Source organism: Aulonocara sp. 'chitande type north' Nkhata Bay, linkage group LG8, assembly GCF_057382095.1.
Source record: "Aulonocara sp. 'chitande type north' Nkhata Bay isolate Kocher_YH1m ecotype deep benthic linkage group LG8, A_spYH_male_GT1.1, whole genome shotgun sequence".
NCBI classification, from domain to species: domain Eukaryota; kingdom Metazoa; phylum Chordata; class Actinopteri; order Cichliformes; family Cichlidae; genus Aulonocara; species Aulonocara sp. 'chitande type north' Nkhata Bay.
Window position 1 is genome coordinate 9,216,001 of NC_141351.1, and position 17,269 is coordinate 9,233,269.

Sequence of the window (17,269 nt, forward strand, 5' to 3'; positions counted from 1 at the left end):
AGAAAGCCCGGCAGGTCGCTGTGAGGGATAATGTCCTGTCTTGTACATTACATTCTTCAACTTTGAGTCAGTTTGACTGTTGCAGGTAACACAATTACCACACCACCACTAGGGCGGCTGTAGCCTTTTACAGGTGGATAATAGGCCATCACAAAGGACAACCTTCCCCCTACTACACAGGCCCAGTGTGCCAAGGCTGACCTTTCCTTTTTCTTGCAGTGTCTGAAGTGATTAGCTTCACTCTGTGGCAGATATGCCACCCCACTGTCTAAAGTCAGCCTGATAACAACTTGAGCCATCTCCTCCACTCTGACAACAGTTGAGATGCAGCATGGACGGCTGGTGGGCTGATAATGGTTCCCATCTTCATATTCTAACCGTCCTTGAACTCACTTGCTCTTTGAGGGCCGTAGATAGCTCCTATCTACAGATGTGTTAATTGAGCTTTTTCAGAATGAAGTCAGCATATTCAAGTAGTCTGGGGGCTCGCTGGCAAACCAGACGAAAGCCAGAGCCTTGGGAAATCACATGATTGTAGCTGACCTTCATCTAATGGTCTTGGGACAACACAAAACTGCGGTGAATAAGCTTTGCCTGCAGTGACAGAAAAAAAAATCCCACAGTATTTTAAATTACCCTCAGAAATATCCAGCAGCCATTGCATGTGGTGCATAAATTTATTTCAACATATATTAACATTTTGTATATTCCTTTTTAAATTTTGTTAAAGACACAGTACATACAGTATTTACATGAGCTTCTACGATTTTTCAACAAAAAAACAAAAAACAGGCTAAGACGAAGGCTACTCTCTCTAGAGCTAAAATAAAACTCGATAGATTTTGACACCTCATCATTAAACTTGACAATTCCTGTCATAACAGTCCATGAGAAACAACAGTACACATTAGAACAATAGATAGCAGTTTGATGATGCTAATGGCTCTGATTTAAAACAAAGCAGCAGCTGCTCACATCTGTAATTCGCCCCAGTTTACGCACCGTAATGCCATGTTGAACTTTGCAATACACCTTACTCGGTGTTATGCTGTATTAAGTTAGACTACTACTTTACATTTCCTAATGCACACTGAAGGTCAGTCTAATCCCTGTCTTTTTCTTTTATGTAGATCCTACATAGAGTAAACAACAAGTTCTAAGGCAGAGCTAATTCACATTTCACTACCATCTACTCTAGGATTACCCTTTGATTAATTCTTTGAGGCAGCCAACATCTCAGTATACAGTACATCCTTCTGAGAGGCCTTGATATGGTCAACTCTACAGAACCACAAGTAAAGATGGAAAGAGACAAGGAAACTGATAGGGACCATCATCAGCTTTGATTATTTGCTGGAGGAAAATGTGTCATTCAGTACAATAAGTTAAGTCAGTGGTTCCCAACCCTGTTTCATATGACGTGATCCTATAGCCTCTGAAAAACACTTCAAATCCATAGCTTTCAAAATCAGTCCGCTTTTATATTTAAAGGTATTCACCTGAAATAACTGAAACTGGACAACTTTAGCTTGCTGTACGCTCAGCTAGTCAGTTAGATATTTTGGCCATCCATTACTACTATCGTCGTACTTTAATCCTACATTTCAGTACATTCATTTGCTACTTGTTTACTACTTTTAGCAAAATGATTTAAATGCTATTATCTACCAGTTTCACAAATTATCCATTATGTTTAGGTAACAATTTTGTTGCTACTTTTAGCTAACAGATTCAACTGTGAATTATACTTTTATTATGCTATTCCAGTTGATACTCAGTGCTGTTATCTAACAATATAACTGCTAGTAACAATTTTAGCATTGACAGTTTAAAAAATTGGCACAGCTTCTAAAACCCTGCATTTTATCGGAACACCAGCAGGTGGCGCTAGCCGTGGCTGCAAAAAGGCTACCAGTCGTGTAGAAGTCTATTTACCTGCTGAGTTAAGGGACTCCATCATTTACTTTGGTTTATGCTGAACAAAAAATTAAGTCTGTTTTGTAAATCTTCCTCATACTATGTTTCAAAATGAAGATTAAGTTTGCCGTGAAATCAAAAACTCATTAGCTAGCGACCCGGCAATCACAAGTCGCATCTGTTACTTTGCAACCAAGATGACAGCAGCTCAACTCGAGGCTTCAAAAAGGACTTCAGCAACCAGGAGGTGATGTAGCAATAACCACATCCATCATACACAGTTTTTAGTAATTTTTTTTAGAAGGTACTTTTTTGTTGTAATCTTGCTAGCTGCTGTATTCATTAGCTAACTGATAAATTGTTATCCAATATACTTGGCAACATATTTTTGTCTTTTTTTAGTTCTCTTAACTAATAATTCATCCATTAGCTATTTAAACAATCTATTTTAATCATTTACTTTTCTATTTTTAGCTTATCTGGCCCAAGAACCACTGAGCTTATGTAATCCCCCAGGCCCTCCATAATTAACCAAAATTACTACTCCTCTTAAAGTATTGGTCAGGTTATAGTTAAACTTGTACACTGATGTGTTTTAACCCAAATTGTGCTCAAGACTAAATTAACAATTGTTGTTTGACAGTCACTTATCCAGTTTAGTAGGAATTGCGACTCCTCCTAGAGTAGTGGCCAGATTTTGTCCAGGATACGATTAATCGTGAGCCTCCTTGACTTTTCAGATTATTTTAATTCATAGTGTGTGAAACACAACCAGCAGATTAATTTAGTGCATGATTTGTGATGGGTCATGGGCCGGATGAGCTACTATATCAATGATAATCTGGTGATAATTTATACATTCTGTTTGGTTGCCATTTACTTCTCAGTCCTCTTCAGCTTCTTCACCTAATATTTCTATGTACCCTGTGACTACCGCAGAAGTAGCCAGGGTTCATGAACTCAAGGTTGGGACTCACTGAGCTAAATCATTGTCATGAGGAGCTGTGGATGAGCACTTTTTTCTCTTTTCTTTTTTGTTCACTGGAGCTCAATTAGTCTTCGAGAAGCGGGCAGAAGCTATTAAACCTGAGGAGCGCTGGTACCGACAGTACAGGGACAGAGGTGATGAGCTGTCACAAGAGGAGTCGTTACATGAAACGAGAACACATTCGCACAAAGCTGAGGTGGACACACACACCTGACTGACATAAGAGTGAAGCAGTTCAAGCAGAGAGAAAAAAAAAAAAGGTAATTAGCACGCAGTGAAGCGTAGAACACACTGCTCCGGTTAGATGCATTCCTAATAAGCAGTATCTCGATGGAAGCTGAAGCCGGGGCTCTGCTCCGGTCGGGAACAATCAACAGCTCGCTCATTGTTAATGGCTGAGACTTAGGTCATCCTTCCAGACAATGTTTAAGTAATAGAGGGGCTGCGGCGACATATACCGAGTAACAATTGCAAGGTGTCGACCTGCACAGGGGCTCTCGTTAGCCTTAACTGATCAAATTAAGACAGTCTGCTGCTGCAATTGACAAACAGGAAGCATAATGATATTTTTTTTTATGCAGGGAATGTGTGTTGCCCGTGATTAGGCTGGGGTGAAAGGACATGGCAGGAATTAATTAATTTGTGTGTCTGGCCAGGGTTAAGACCCAGTCAAATTAAAACCCAAAACAGTCAAAGAAGAAAAACGAAAAAGGGGACCAGCAGCTGCTACGATGATAGAGAAAGTGATATTTCTACATAGCACATCTATTTTTTTAATGATAGACTCTACACTCTGTCATGTTTTGATGCTACATATGATGCATTGACCCCGGCAGTAACCGTAAAACCCTTTCCTGTTGTAGAAAATTAATACAGCTACATCATTGAACTACCTGATATTACGGTGCCCTCCTATCAAATTATGTACAATATCGACCTTTTCTCCAAGAGTTCATTTACAAAAAAATCTTGTGCTTTTTTTCCTGTTGTTGTATTCCTCCGAAACACACATACACGTCCAAAAACGCACACGGCTGGTAGAAAAGAAACAATAAAAAGCCTTTTCTCCTCCTCGCCTCCTGTGTTCCTCCTCCATTTTCACTCAGAAAATGCACAATCCCTGCATTCAGTTGCGTTTAATTGGAAATGAATCTCACTGAGAGCAGTTCAAGATGTGGCAGATGTGTCTTCCAGCCACTCAAAAGGATTCACGTTAATAATAAAACAGGAAGTGACCCACTGAAGTGTCCTGAGCTGATGCCTTTTCGCTGAGAGTCTGCCTCTCAGTCTAGACACCTACATGAAAAGATGCTTCATACAGACTGCTACATTTTTTTTTTCATTTTTATCTTTGTAAAACTTTATCTTGAAAACATCTATGAGTTTTATCCACTGGAAGTTTGCAGGAAGTCCGAGAAATGGCAGTTGAATGTAATTGCGTAGATTGCCTTCTGATAACAAGCTTCCGTCTGAAAAGGTCGCCTGTTCAGAAGAATTTGGGGGATCTCCTGGACATAAATAAACACTAAAGTAAAGAGACACGAAGTAAATCTAAATATAATATCATAAGCACCACCACAGTGTATGGGCAGGAGAGCACAAATGTTAGGGTGGCAATAATGAGCTGCCTTGAGGAGTGACAACAGACTCTTAAACACGGCTTCTCAGCTTGGGAAGCAGTCTTTGGTCACAAATCAAAAGCTGAATAGTATTGAATGTCAGTGATAAGCTGTCCCAGTGTGCATCACTGACTGATGATGTCCATTTCCACTGCTTGGGATTGGATCCTGAGCTTCTCTTTCATGTCTAAATTCTCCTTTTTCACTGGGCTCTCTGTGCTAGTTATTAACACCTCTTCACAGCTTGTTATTACTGTGAAAAGCCCTCTAGTCTCCAGTGCTAGCGCTAGTGTGATCACACACAGATTTCTATGGCCGTCGCCATCACCATCTGGCTTTTGTTCTTGTCTCTTCCCGGAGACTGGTGCTGTCCGGACTCCTCTCTGGGAGACAACGGGTCGGAGAGGACGCTCCTTTTGAGGGGAGCCGGGCGCAGGCAGGATGTTCCCGGAGGCGTGGAAGGCTCGGGGTGTCTGTGGGAGGAACGCGAAGAAGTGGACGTCGAAGAGGTGCAGCTGCCGGTGCACACTCCAGAGCTTGACCTCTCACCTCTCTTGGCTCGACAAGACGCTCTGCGCCTGAGCTCGCTGACCAGCTCGTACTTGACAAAACAGAAGACATCCTTGACGCCGCAGCGTTTTTCCGGCTCAGCGGCGAGCAGCCTCTGAAACATGCGCAGAGCATCGTCGGTGAAGCGGCGCCACTGAGACGGGTAAGTTCCCACGGGACACCCCGCTTTCTGCCAGCGTCGGAACTCCTCGTAGAAGGCGTCGGCGGGCATAGCTGCCTCCCAGGGGAAGTTGCCCGTCAGCATACAGAACACCAGCACGCCAAACGCCCACACATCCAGGCTGGTGGTCACCAAAAAACCCTCTGACCGGTTAGCGCGGCAAACCTCCGGAGCCGTGTAGGGGATGGTGCCACTCACCCGTTTCACACGGCAGCCCACACGTCGGGTCATACCAAAGTCAGCCAGCTTGATGCGGCGGCACTCGCGGTCAAACAGGAGCACGTTCTCGGGTTTGACGTCGCGGTGCACCAGGTTTTTACTGTGCATAAAGTCCAGGGCCAACCCCAGCTGCTGCATGCAGCGTTTGACCATTTCTTCTGGAAGACCCACCTAAGAGACACATACAGAAAAGAAAATCAGGCAACGTCGATTAATACAATCTGACGGGTACATTACATGGAGGAGGTGAGAGGTGACACAGAGAAAAGAGCCTTATGGTGAGAATACAGTACCAATAAAACATCGATGTTATATAAAGAAAAACTGAAACACGCAGAACCTCAGTTCTAAGTCCCGGTCCAGCCATTTTTAATGAGTCTTCAGAAGAACCTTGAAGTCGAGCATTCCCTGCACATCAGCCGGAATAGCACTAAAGGAAAGTGAAACGCTTTGCACAGAGAGGAAACCGGGACAAAGACGAGGCTCCTACCCCAAGAGAGCTTGTTAAAACTGCCGTGACTGAACATCATGACTGATTGGAGCAGCTCAGGCTGACTGTGAGGCCGGTGATTGGTGGAAGGATGAATGATGGCGTTACCTGTGGGGGTATGATGTCGAAAAGGTCCCCGGCGGGGGCATACTCTTGTCCAAACACGTAGCTGTCCTCCGTTTCAAAAAGCACGTCCAGGACTTTGATGATAAAAGGACTGCAGCTAAGTGAGCCTGTTAGGCTGTATTCCCGCAGGAAACTTTTCAGCTTTGTCTTGTTCTTGGTAACAAACTTCAGGGCCATTTTGGTGCCTAAATAAATAAATGAAAAAAACAAAATCACACATTAACACAGAGAGCACACAAACACAGTTAAGCTCTGGTGTACTAAACCTGTGTCTCACATAAGTACTGCCAACATTTTGCTGTCCAACACTGTCCATGTGTTACCCAAAAAGCACTTAATGTGAATTTGGAACTATTTCCCGATACTCTCGGCGACTAGAAAGATTTCTGACTACTCAACCCTTTCTTTGTGACAGCTGCTGTGTTCATTCATCATTTACGCAAACGGTGCACGGTGAATGAAACTCACCTCCGTCACACACATAACCAGCTGTTCACAATCACAGCTGGAGGATCTCGTTAATGCTCGCACAGCTCGATAAATCTCCGACACATTGTCATTCTGCTCCACGCCGCTTTAAACACTCCCTTATACTGCGCTTATACTGAGCCAACTCTCTAATCTTGGGTTTCTTACAACAAAAGATTAAAAACTAAACCTGAGAAATCCTCAACCAACCCTTCTAACTCTGCCAAAATTAATTCCCAGCAAAGTGCCTCGAGACTTTGCGGCGTGCTGATCAGCCTTAAGTGGTTATGCTCAACTGTGAGGCCCGCTGGCACACCGTAGATGCTGAGATTATAACAATCTGCTATCCTAAATTTCAGTTTTTACGCTTGATTAGTTTGGAGACGGGAATGGCGGCTGGAAGAGCTTTTGCACCAACTCACCCTGCGTCCTGTGCACCACCAGGTCCACCTTCCCGTAGGTGCCCTTCCCCAGCTCGCGGATGTGCTCGTACTGTTTGGCTACGTCTGCGGCTGATAGAGAAGTGATGGCCAGGGCCTGCATATCCTCCACGGGCACCCCTCCGCAGTAGCCCATTTTTGACGTAGGGGAGCCTCCGCCGCTGCCCACCCGCCCCGGTCCAGACGGAGAAAGAGACAGGCTCGCCTTGACGCTGTGGGGCAGACTGATGGGAGAGGAGAAATCCGATTAGAATCAGATTACTATGATGATGCCTAGCACTTTATACATGTGCTATACTGCACGTGTTTATCCTTCTTGAGTGTCACATCCATGCATTACCCATCTAGACCGCCCATCCCAGGGGATGGTTAAATCAGGAACGCCTTAATGGACCTTAATTTCCATACAATCAATGCAGGGAAGGCATCTACAGGGGGAAAACTTTCAGTAAATGTGTCGTACTTCCTGCTGTCTCTCTGGATCACTCTGTCCAGCTATCAAATGTGGCTGTACTCAGACAGCACTTACTGGCAGACAGCAATGGGAAAATCAATAACAACAGGTAGAAGGAAAAGGAAACATATCGAGAGGGCTGACAGCTTTAAGGTGTAAACATGCTGGTACGACATGCATGCCTATCTGAGACGGCTCTGAACTGATCGTCGTCCGTATAAGTAATTAGCTTCGCCTCGACAACACATCTTACTTTTGCGCCACAGTCGCCCTGAGCATTTCTGTCAAACTGCTCAAAGTGAGGAATAAATGACTGCAACGGCAAAGTTTTGGCCGCTTTTCAAAAGCGCTAAGTTTGAAATAGGTCAATGCGATCCTGCGAGAATTTAAAAAAATATAGGCGGTTTAATTGAGTGTTCAGACACACATCGCTGGTAACAAATTAAATATCAGGGATGAGTGGATGCACGCGTATTGGTTACAAGGTTGAGCGAATCAAAGGAAAGTGAAAGAAAACCGAAGCTATCAAATAAAGTACACAAAATTGAGCTTTTGGTGAAATGAAGCAGAACACCCTAATGATCCCATCCATTGTCTCAGTCTCTCCTCCCGACACACACAATCAAATTTAATCATCCAATCATGCACAGTGAGCACACACACACACGCACACAAACACTAGTAGGAACCAAATCAGCACAAACAATTTTTGCTGATGGCCTTTTTCATCCGTCATTCAAAGCCAGCTGCCTTGCTCTTTGTTCTTTTTTCCCCTGGAGCCTGGTTTCTCAGCGCCGCTGCTTTAAAACCAGGCTCAGAATAAAGAGCATCAACTCTGTGTTTCCATTAACATTTTGGTACACCTTTGGTGAGAAACAAAAAAAAAAGGACTCTGACTTATTGCACAGTACTAGATGTTCAGCTGAAAATATGGCATGGGGTATATTTTCGAGGCATTTGGTTGGTGCTGCTCTTGTGGGTAGAATGTGATAAATATAGCTATTAGACAGTGAAGCCTAAAATAAGATACAGCCATTTGCAGCTTTGTGTTCTTGGCTCAACACCCTTTCTAAAAAGAAGAAGAAGAAAAAAAAAAACAAGACTGCAAATAGAACGAGTGCCCTGTGTACCCCATGTACTGTGCAGATAACACTTGTTTCTTGATTTTATCATAACCGTGGAGATGGTTATATAAGAAGCTATGAATATTGTAGCCATCTCGTGCTGAGCGTCCTCGCCGCATGTAGCCTTCAGCGAGTCGACACACGAGGCGATGACTTCCAGATCAGAGTGCAGTCCGGGTTTGGTGATACACAACACAGAACATTTCCTCTGACCGCCCACCCCGCGTGGCCCCCACAGCCCTCGATCGGGGCTTGTTTACCGGCACCTTCCAGTCAGCTCCACAGGCCGAATGTGGAGCATTTCAGCATGGATCCATAATCGCGTTACTCAGCAGCTCCCACAAAGACATCTTCCCCCACCCTGCATTTCCCTTTGCAGTAGTGAATTAAGAGGCCTAAAAATGCGACGGTGGATGGTTGGAAGATGCCCCCCCAACTGCACCCTGCAGAGATGTTGTAAATGTGAACAACAGGAAAAAGGCAGTGCAGTGAAGGTGGAGGTGAGGTGTGGGGCTGTGTGTTTTTTTCCATGTGAGTGTTTGCACGCGAGTGTCTGGGAGGGGAGGCAGGTGTATCAGTCCCACAGTGACACTCTATTAAAGGCTCTTTGTGTTCCTACCTCTGAGAGGGAGCAGCTGTCAGCCTCAGCACGACTCAGCGTTTGTGCCCGACCTACTGATCTGCCCCGCCGCCCTCTGCTCCCTCCTCGTCCTCTCAGGCGGCCACAGACAAGGTAACGCGCACATGCTCCACATACAGATGAAGATTGGGCTCGAGACTAATTTGCATATCTGGGGATTTTTGGAGCCAGTCTTATTCATTTCAATCAAAATAAAACAGCTCCCTAGATTGGCTGCTTCTTCTCATATTTGTGTTTCCGTTTTGTGAGAGGCCTAAAAACAACTGCAAAAAACTAATGATTTTTTTTATGTATAAGAAAGAAACAATCTGTTTTCCAGATTTATTCTTATTCTGTTTGGGAGATAATGCACTATAACAAGCTGTTTCCCCTTCTTACTGTTTTACTTCATTATCACCACAGCGATGGACTGACATTTCGTGTTTCCTCATCCAAGCTTAAAAAGGGAGCTGTTCACCTTTTGTTCTAGCTGGAGACAAACATAGTTGAACCCTGTGACAGATGCTCCTAGCTTTTTCTTCCACTGTCAAATGCTCAGAGGGTGTAGCCCTAAAAGCCAGGGTTGGCACTGTTAGTCCATCTGTAGGCCCACTGCATCAGATTAGACTGAAGTCTCTCCTGTGTGCAATAATAGTGTACGGAGAATAAATCCTACTGGGGTGATCCTTTGATTTTAGCTTTTAGCTCTCATATAGTACCTTCAGTAGGTCTTAAATCTTACCAGTCATCCCAAAGGAAGTGCAGCTAGCTAACATTACAGCTCAGCTAAGGTGTCACACACAGGTAGATGCAGGCAATTTTTTTTTCTTGGAGTATCCAAGTCGCAGCTCCTGACATTGATAAACACTGCTGGAGAGCTTTTCAAATATATTTTATGGCACTTTGAGCACCGTCACACAAGCAGGAAAGCAGACATCTCTACTCAGACGGAGTGACAAATTTCATATTAGGTTAAATCCCTGCAAAACTGAACTCCATCCTCTGCCTGCGTTTGTGTTTAGTGTCACCGTGCACACAGGGTACGCCAGCAGGTCAACAGGGCAAACGTTCTGTTCGTGTTGATCTGAGCATTTCAGCGTTTGCTTCTTCAAGTGCAGCTTCACAGAGATGTCTGGAGACTCTTAACGGAGCGATTTGTCCTCCAAAGATAAACTGTAATAATGTCAACAATTCATTACCATAAGAAATCAGAGCTCGGAAGCAGACAAATCCTATCTGTCACATTAACATGGGGCTCATTAGGGAGAATTATTGTGTATTCAGTGAGCTACTGGATCTCCTGGTGTGATGAGTGTGAACGGCACAGCTGCAATGAACTGTGGCCTGACTTTGATCAGGACATGAAGACTTTATGAAGGTACGATTCAGATATAAATCGATATAACTAAACATAATAGATTATATATAATAATAATAATATTTTTTAAGATGAAAATGTATTAATCAATCTCCAATTAATATGTTAATGTGCATAAAGCGTATATATTATGGAAAGCGGAAACAAATCCAGCAGCTTTACACACACACACACGCACACACACACACACAGAGTTTGTGCTTTTAAGTCCGTCCCTGCTTCCTCCCTCCTCTCCTTCATCTCTTTTGTCTATTGCTGAAAATGTAAACAAGGGGCTAATGAAAGAAATAAATAGATTGCAGCTTTACCTCTCTGTGTTACTAATGGACTAGTTGCTTGGCTCTCGGCAGAAGAGTCATTATGGGTGAGGACTGATCTCTTGTGTCCAATTTACTGTCAAAATGCCCAACGTGCCTCGCCTGTGGGTCAAAGTGAAACCAGCGAGTGAAACGCGACGTGACTAATGCTGTCTGTCTGGGAAAAAAAGCAACTGCACGCAGCGAACAACATGTACAGTATCTGTTGGTCTGTCTGTCTGCATTTCCTTCCTTCTTGTCTCGCTATAGGTGGGCAGAATAAAAACACTGATCATTCAATCTAAACTAAATTGCTTCCTCCTGACAGCCACTTGCAGGGAGGACACTCTGTTCTTTGCCCAGAATTTTTAAAAAAAAGAAGCTGAATCTCCTTCGTCAGCAAAACAAAACTTCATGCCCAGTGAGTTGGTGGGTTTAGTGCCTCCGTCCTGCTGTGCTGTGATAGGTGAACCAGTATCCACAGACTGCAGACGCTCACTTTGACAAATCACCTGCTCTCAGCCCTGCACAGCTGCCCATATGGACGAACCCCTGCTGGGACCGAGCCTGCCGTAACCTGCTCCTGGCTTGCCTCGCTTCTGCCCTCTTTCCCCCATCATCCCTCCCTCCCTCTGCTGTATGTCACACAGCCTGGAACAAAAGCTGCCTCCTGCTGGAAAGACCAAAGACTCTGTATGGGATAACCCAAGGTTAAACCTTCCCTAACAAGGACTGAGAGCGGTGGTTAGCTGTGAGGGGTGACACTGCAAAGGACATGTCGTTCAAAGACGACAACCAAGGCCTATCTGTGACATAAAAGGGCAAAAAATATGAAAAAAAAAACAACCTTAAGAATAGCAGCTATCATTATTGTAGTTTACGATTAAGGTCTGAGGTATAAGAACTTGTAAACATCTGATTATAAACGCCAATCAAAAATCAACGTCACCCTCACTGTGATGTCTGTCAGCGGTGCAATAAGCTGCCTATGGGAGAAGCTGTAAGCTACCCTCACTCTCTTACAGCCTCACAATCCAGTAACCAAAATGATGAGAATGAGAGAGAGATGGTGTGGAAATCCAGTGAGAGAACTGAAGCATTGCCTCCTCAGTAACCACACAGCTCGTGTCCCTGTGATGTCACAAAGATGGGGGAATGTGACTTTAATTTGAGCTCGGTAAAATGGGGTTTAAACGGGGGTGTAGATAAATGATGTAACAGCTCCGTTAAGGAGCATGTTGCTTTTTTTTTTTCTCCCCCAACCCTGAAAAAAAACAACCTCTACTTCAAGGCAAGCTAACAGTATATGGTGCTTTGTTATCTTGCACAAACACAATAGCCTCTAAGCACAATTACTAATGCTGATTGCTCAGGCTGCATTCACTAACTCTGCTTTATCTCTCTCTAAATACATCGGTGACAGATTATTCGTTTAAATCTGAAGCTGAAGACAAGAACAGACACAATTCAAGAATTGACTGACCAGTTACTAGAATAACGCCATATTAACGCAAACTGAAAAAAGGCCTTAAATAACAGAGTCTATACAGTGTTATTCGCACAGGACGAAGAAGGAAAAGAAGCCAACAGAGAAAACACAAGCACATGTGTCACAATATGTACACTAATTGGGTGTCATTAGATGTTCTAGGATGTAATCTGCACGTAATTGTTTTGTTTGTGTATTTTTTATACCCAGCAGGGGCCAGACATCTGAGCAAGGGGAGTAAAGAGCTTCGTGTCTTCTATGCATTTTAATTGACAAACCATTTGCATTCTTTGTGTCCTCTGGGCAGCCATGTTTTACCGTGACAGCCACTGCACAGGCAAACCATGCCTGCTTAAATGGGATCTTTTGATAAAGAGATCTAAATCGGGCAAAACTTTGTTAAAGACGGCGTATTAGTCACGTGCACGTGGGTGTCAATGGGCGGAGATGGGTTTAGTAGGAGCTGGAGCTGGTTATTGCCCATTATAGCCTACTGTAGCTATCTGTGGAAGCTGGAGAAGTTCTGCAGGGTTTGTTTGGAACATTTTGGGTAACTTCACGCTGCTTTTTCTGTCATAAACAGTTAAGAATTTCAGCTGAAAGCGTAGAGCCCAACTTTAAGATCACATCATCTCTGGGGTGTTTTGTTTTCACACCGTTCAGGTCAATAATGTGCGTCTCCTACTTCACCAGAAAAAATTTAATAAATCTGCCAAAGCAGAAAGAAATGTCAGCCACTGCAGCTCCTTTATATACAACCGTTGGCTGCTGTTGTGTTTCAGTTAGAGTCCATTACCAGCCTCCAGCTTGTGCTTTTTATGGGATTTTCAAGTCAGCTTCTCATTTAAATGCATTAGACAGCATTAGGGATGAGATATCACCTGTCTGCTCTGGACAAAGTCTGAAAGGGCCATTAAAGACCAGGATGCCCTCACATCCACAGTGCGGACTGAATAACAAAAACAAGGAGGGGGGGGGGGGGGGGGGTGATATATGCAGGTATCACAAATAATGTGGATGAAAACACAGATCGGGTCTTTTCTCAACCATTAATACCAGTTAGAATGACTCATAGCCTGGTGGTGGGGAAAAGATAAAGCTGCTGTGCTGTATAATAAGTGCTGACACCGGGATATTTTTATGTGCTCCTGTATTATTCATGCACGGATATGTTGTGAGTGGGTCAAAGTTGAAAGTCGCTCAGAGTGGGGAGCACCAGATTTTAATTGCAAGAGCGTTTTATTACATTTAAAGTATCGCAAATAAAAATTGGGACACTAAAAGGAAAAATAAAGATTTTCTACTTCAGCTGTTTCTTTCCTTCCTCTCTCATTTGCAGTGTCATGCATCATGCAGGCTGACCCGGTTTCAGGCACCTCGGGGTGCATGTGAGGTGTTACTCACTCACCTGCTGGCGACCTGTCTCTCTCCTCCATGGTCCTGCATCCGCTCGGCGAGCAGAGCCTCTGCGCTCTGCTCTGCTCAGCGCCGATCCGTTTGATCCGGTTCTCCTCGTTATTATCGATCACTCAGAAACGCCACAGAGTTCTTAAAAAACAACAACAACAACAAAAACACCTTAAAGCCTTCGCAGTTTCACAGCGGGCAGCCTGCTGCCCCCCTGTTTTCTGGAGATGCTCTTCAGTTTGAGACTTTCTTTGGAGGCGGGTGGAATCAAAGCAGCATCTGATGCTCAGTGCTGAGATGGGGACACATGCTGGGATCCCTCCTCTGTGCGCCCACCATCTGAACCTGCCGTGCAGCGGGAGGATGAGGACGAGGAGAAGGATGAGGAGGGTGCGTGTTTATCTTTCGCTCCTCCAGCGGTCCGCATGACCCAGTTCAGCACCACACACACATACACACTCAGAGGCGAACCCATTCATTCGCATCCACGCAGGAACCTCAGCGCAGCTCCGCTCTGCACGCACGGACGCGTTTGCGTGTTTCCTGCGCTCCTCTCTGAACTCAGCCCAGCGGCCCCGCTGTTACTGACGGCCGGTCAGTCCGTACTGTCTTTCGCTCTAGAGTTGGACAGTGGGTGTAGGGGAGGGGAGGGGGTGTCTCAGACGTTTCTCCTGTGCAGGTCCTACCAGTCAGTTTCTTCATTGTTCGCCGTCTCCACCCCTCCGGCAAACTAATACGCTCACGTGTCCTAGGTCCTAGCGCCGGACGCGTCCACCCAACGAGCCTAAAATGCCTCCAGGGGCTTCTTTAACTTTTGATTCATGCTTTGAACGAGCAGGCTTCTCCGCTCTTGCGTAATTCAACAGCTTATGGCCCCAATTGCGTGTACTTCACACGGTGACTTTGCCAACTGTCCTTATTAGGTAACAGCGAGGCAAGACTTTCGATTAATTCACTGCCTGGCAGCTCCCCCTTTACTGTACATGTTAATCAACAGGCCTCCCGCCACACTTGTTTGCCAACCACAACAGATTGGACTGAGGAAAACGCCGTGATGTAATGGCTGGGTTTGTTTGGAGAATGCAATGCTTTCACACGTTTATGATTTTTTAGTGACATCCACTATTGATCCATGGGGTTTAATAAGATGTTGGTCCACCTTTGGCTTTCCACAAGGTTTAGGAGTGTGTTTATTGGAACTTTTGACCACTCTTCCACAAATGCATTTGTGAGGTCAGGCACTGATCTTGGATGCGAAGGCCTGCCTCACAGTCTCCACTCCGATTCACCCCAAAGGTGTTCTCTCAGGTTTAGGTCAAGACTCTCAAGTCAAGTTCTTCCAAACCAAATTAGCTCATCCATGTCTTTGTGGACCTTGCTTTGGGCACTGGTGCGTAGTCATGTTGGAACATGAAGGGGCCATCGGCAAACTGTTCCCACAAAGTTGGGAGCTTGAAATTGTCCAAAAGTTCTTGATATGCGGAGGCATTAAGAGTTCCTTTCGCTGGAATGAAGGGGCTGAGCCCAACCTCTAAAAAACAACCCGACACCAAACTTTACACATGACACAGTGCAGTCAGAAAACTGCCATTCTATTGGCAACTGCCAAACCTAGACTCATCCATCGGATTGGCAGACAGGAAAGTGTTATTCATCACTCCATAGAACACATCGTCACCGCTCCAGAGTCCAGTGGTCATGTACTTTGCCACACTTCAACCAACACTTTGCATTGGTGATGTAAGGTTTTCATGAAGCTGCTTGGCCATGGAAACATATTCCATGAAGCTCTCTATGTGCTGTTCTTAATCTAATCTGAAGGCCACATGAAGTTTGGAGGTCTGTAGCCAAAGACTGCAGAAAGTTGTTGACCTCTGGGCATTATGTTCCTCAGCACACTGTGGCTGAGTTACTGTCATTCCCAATCACTTCCACTTGAGTGTATCCTTCTCTCATCCTCCCCCTCTTCTGATGAAGAACAGGACACTGATACCCAGCGTGTCAGTAAAGGTGAGTATGGTGAGTATATCCTTCTCTCATCCTCCACCTCTTCTCACGAAGCTTCTCCTTCAACCCCAGTTCTCACCTCCTCAGCAAAGAGAAGCAGAGAAGACATCTGCACTGAAGAGGTAAGTGCAAAGAGGTGCAAGGTAAGTGATGACACGTTCTGTGGCCCTTCAACATCATCAGGTTCTTTTGGTCTCAGACGCCTCTGGGACAGGCCTTTTAACCTTTCACTTGATGACAGTGACCCTGACTAGGTGATGTTAGAACTTGTTCTTAAACTTTAAAAGTTTAAGTTGGCCTTTGCGTCTTGCAGTGTTTGTAAGACACTTTCTTGCTTTGAGGACAGCTTCTTGTAAATATCCTTTACTTTTTAATTAACTTTGTAATGTTTAAGTTAAGCCTTTGTGTCTTGTGATGTTTGTAACACAGCTAACTAAGAATATCTGACTTTTAAAGAATATTAACTAACACATGTGAAATGTATTGTTTTTTTCTTAATATGTGACATTGCCTGTGTGACTGTAAGGTAGTGTTTTAGGTGTTGTTACTTCTATTTTTGTTAATATCACAGGTAACTGTTTAAATGACTTACATATTTTTTCTCACGCTCTAGCTCACCATGCAGGACAAAGGTAAGTCCGTACTTAATGTCAACACAAATAAGTAGAAATGGTTTAAAAATGATGTCGTGAACTGACTGTAGTCTCTTGTTTTTACATAAGATATAGCCTGTGGCTAAGGGATCACAGGTAAGGTGAAAACACATAACAGAAGAAAAGTAAATTGAACAAATCAGTGATCTGTGAATTCATCCTTTTCTCTTTGTCTTTTTGTCTTCAGGTGCTTTACGCTTGTCCTCTCCCAGCATTCCAGACGGCGCTAACACAGAGAGATGCTCCACCCAGAAGACAGCCTTACCCCAACCCGATGAGAAGGATGGATGACCAAGTGACAAACTGGAGAGTGGTGCTGTGTTAAGTTATCACCTCATATTGGCTACAAACTGTCTTGAAGACTAAATGCTTCCAATAGCTGGTATAAATCATCGCCCTACAGTACTGTAGGTCTAAGTTTATTTATAGTTATTGTGTATATATGTTGAGTTTAAAATAGCATTTTAACAACATGCTGCAGCTACCTACTATGGAAATGCTGTTTTGTGTTAAAATTAAGTCTTTCTTGTGTTATTGCTTTGCAGGGCAGCTGAGAGTGGACAGAGTCATACCTGACTGGCCACAGCACCACTCCTCTTCACCCAGGGTGAGGAGGGTCCTGACTCCGCCTGCACAGAGGGAGTTGTGAACATGCACTTCTGTGTCGGTGGGTTTAGGAGCCTCCTCAAACACACACGGATAAAGACTGTCACTGGAAGATGTCTCCATTGCATCAGCAGGACAGGACGTAAGCATTTGTATAATGTTACAGTTTGTGATGTTTTATACATGTTTTTATTGCTTCATTTCAAACTAGGAGATATAAAATAAACCAGTTTTCATAA

At 44.3% G+C, this 17,269-nt stretch overlaps 1 protein-coding gene across 1 annotated transcript; it reads right to left on the reverse strand.

Annotated features, from left to right (window-relative positions):
• Nucleotides 1–1,114: 1,114 nt before the first annotated feature.
• sbk1 (SH3 domain binding kinase 1) lies at nt 1,115–14,456 on the reverse strand. Its single transcript, XM_086303314.1, has 4 exons — nt 13,766–14,456; nt 6,980–7,221; nt 6,072–6,274; nt 1,115–5,644 (listed from the first exon to the last, which is right to left on the reverse strand). The coding sequence occupies exons 1-4, from the start codon at nt 13,801–13,803 to the stop codon at nt 4,820–4,822; spliced, it is 1,308 nt and encodes a 435-aa protein (XP_086159440.1). The 5' UTR covers nt 13,804–14,456; the 3' UTR covers nt 1,115–4,819.
• Between the last annotated feature and the right edge of the window lie 2,813 nt (nt 14,457–17,269).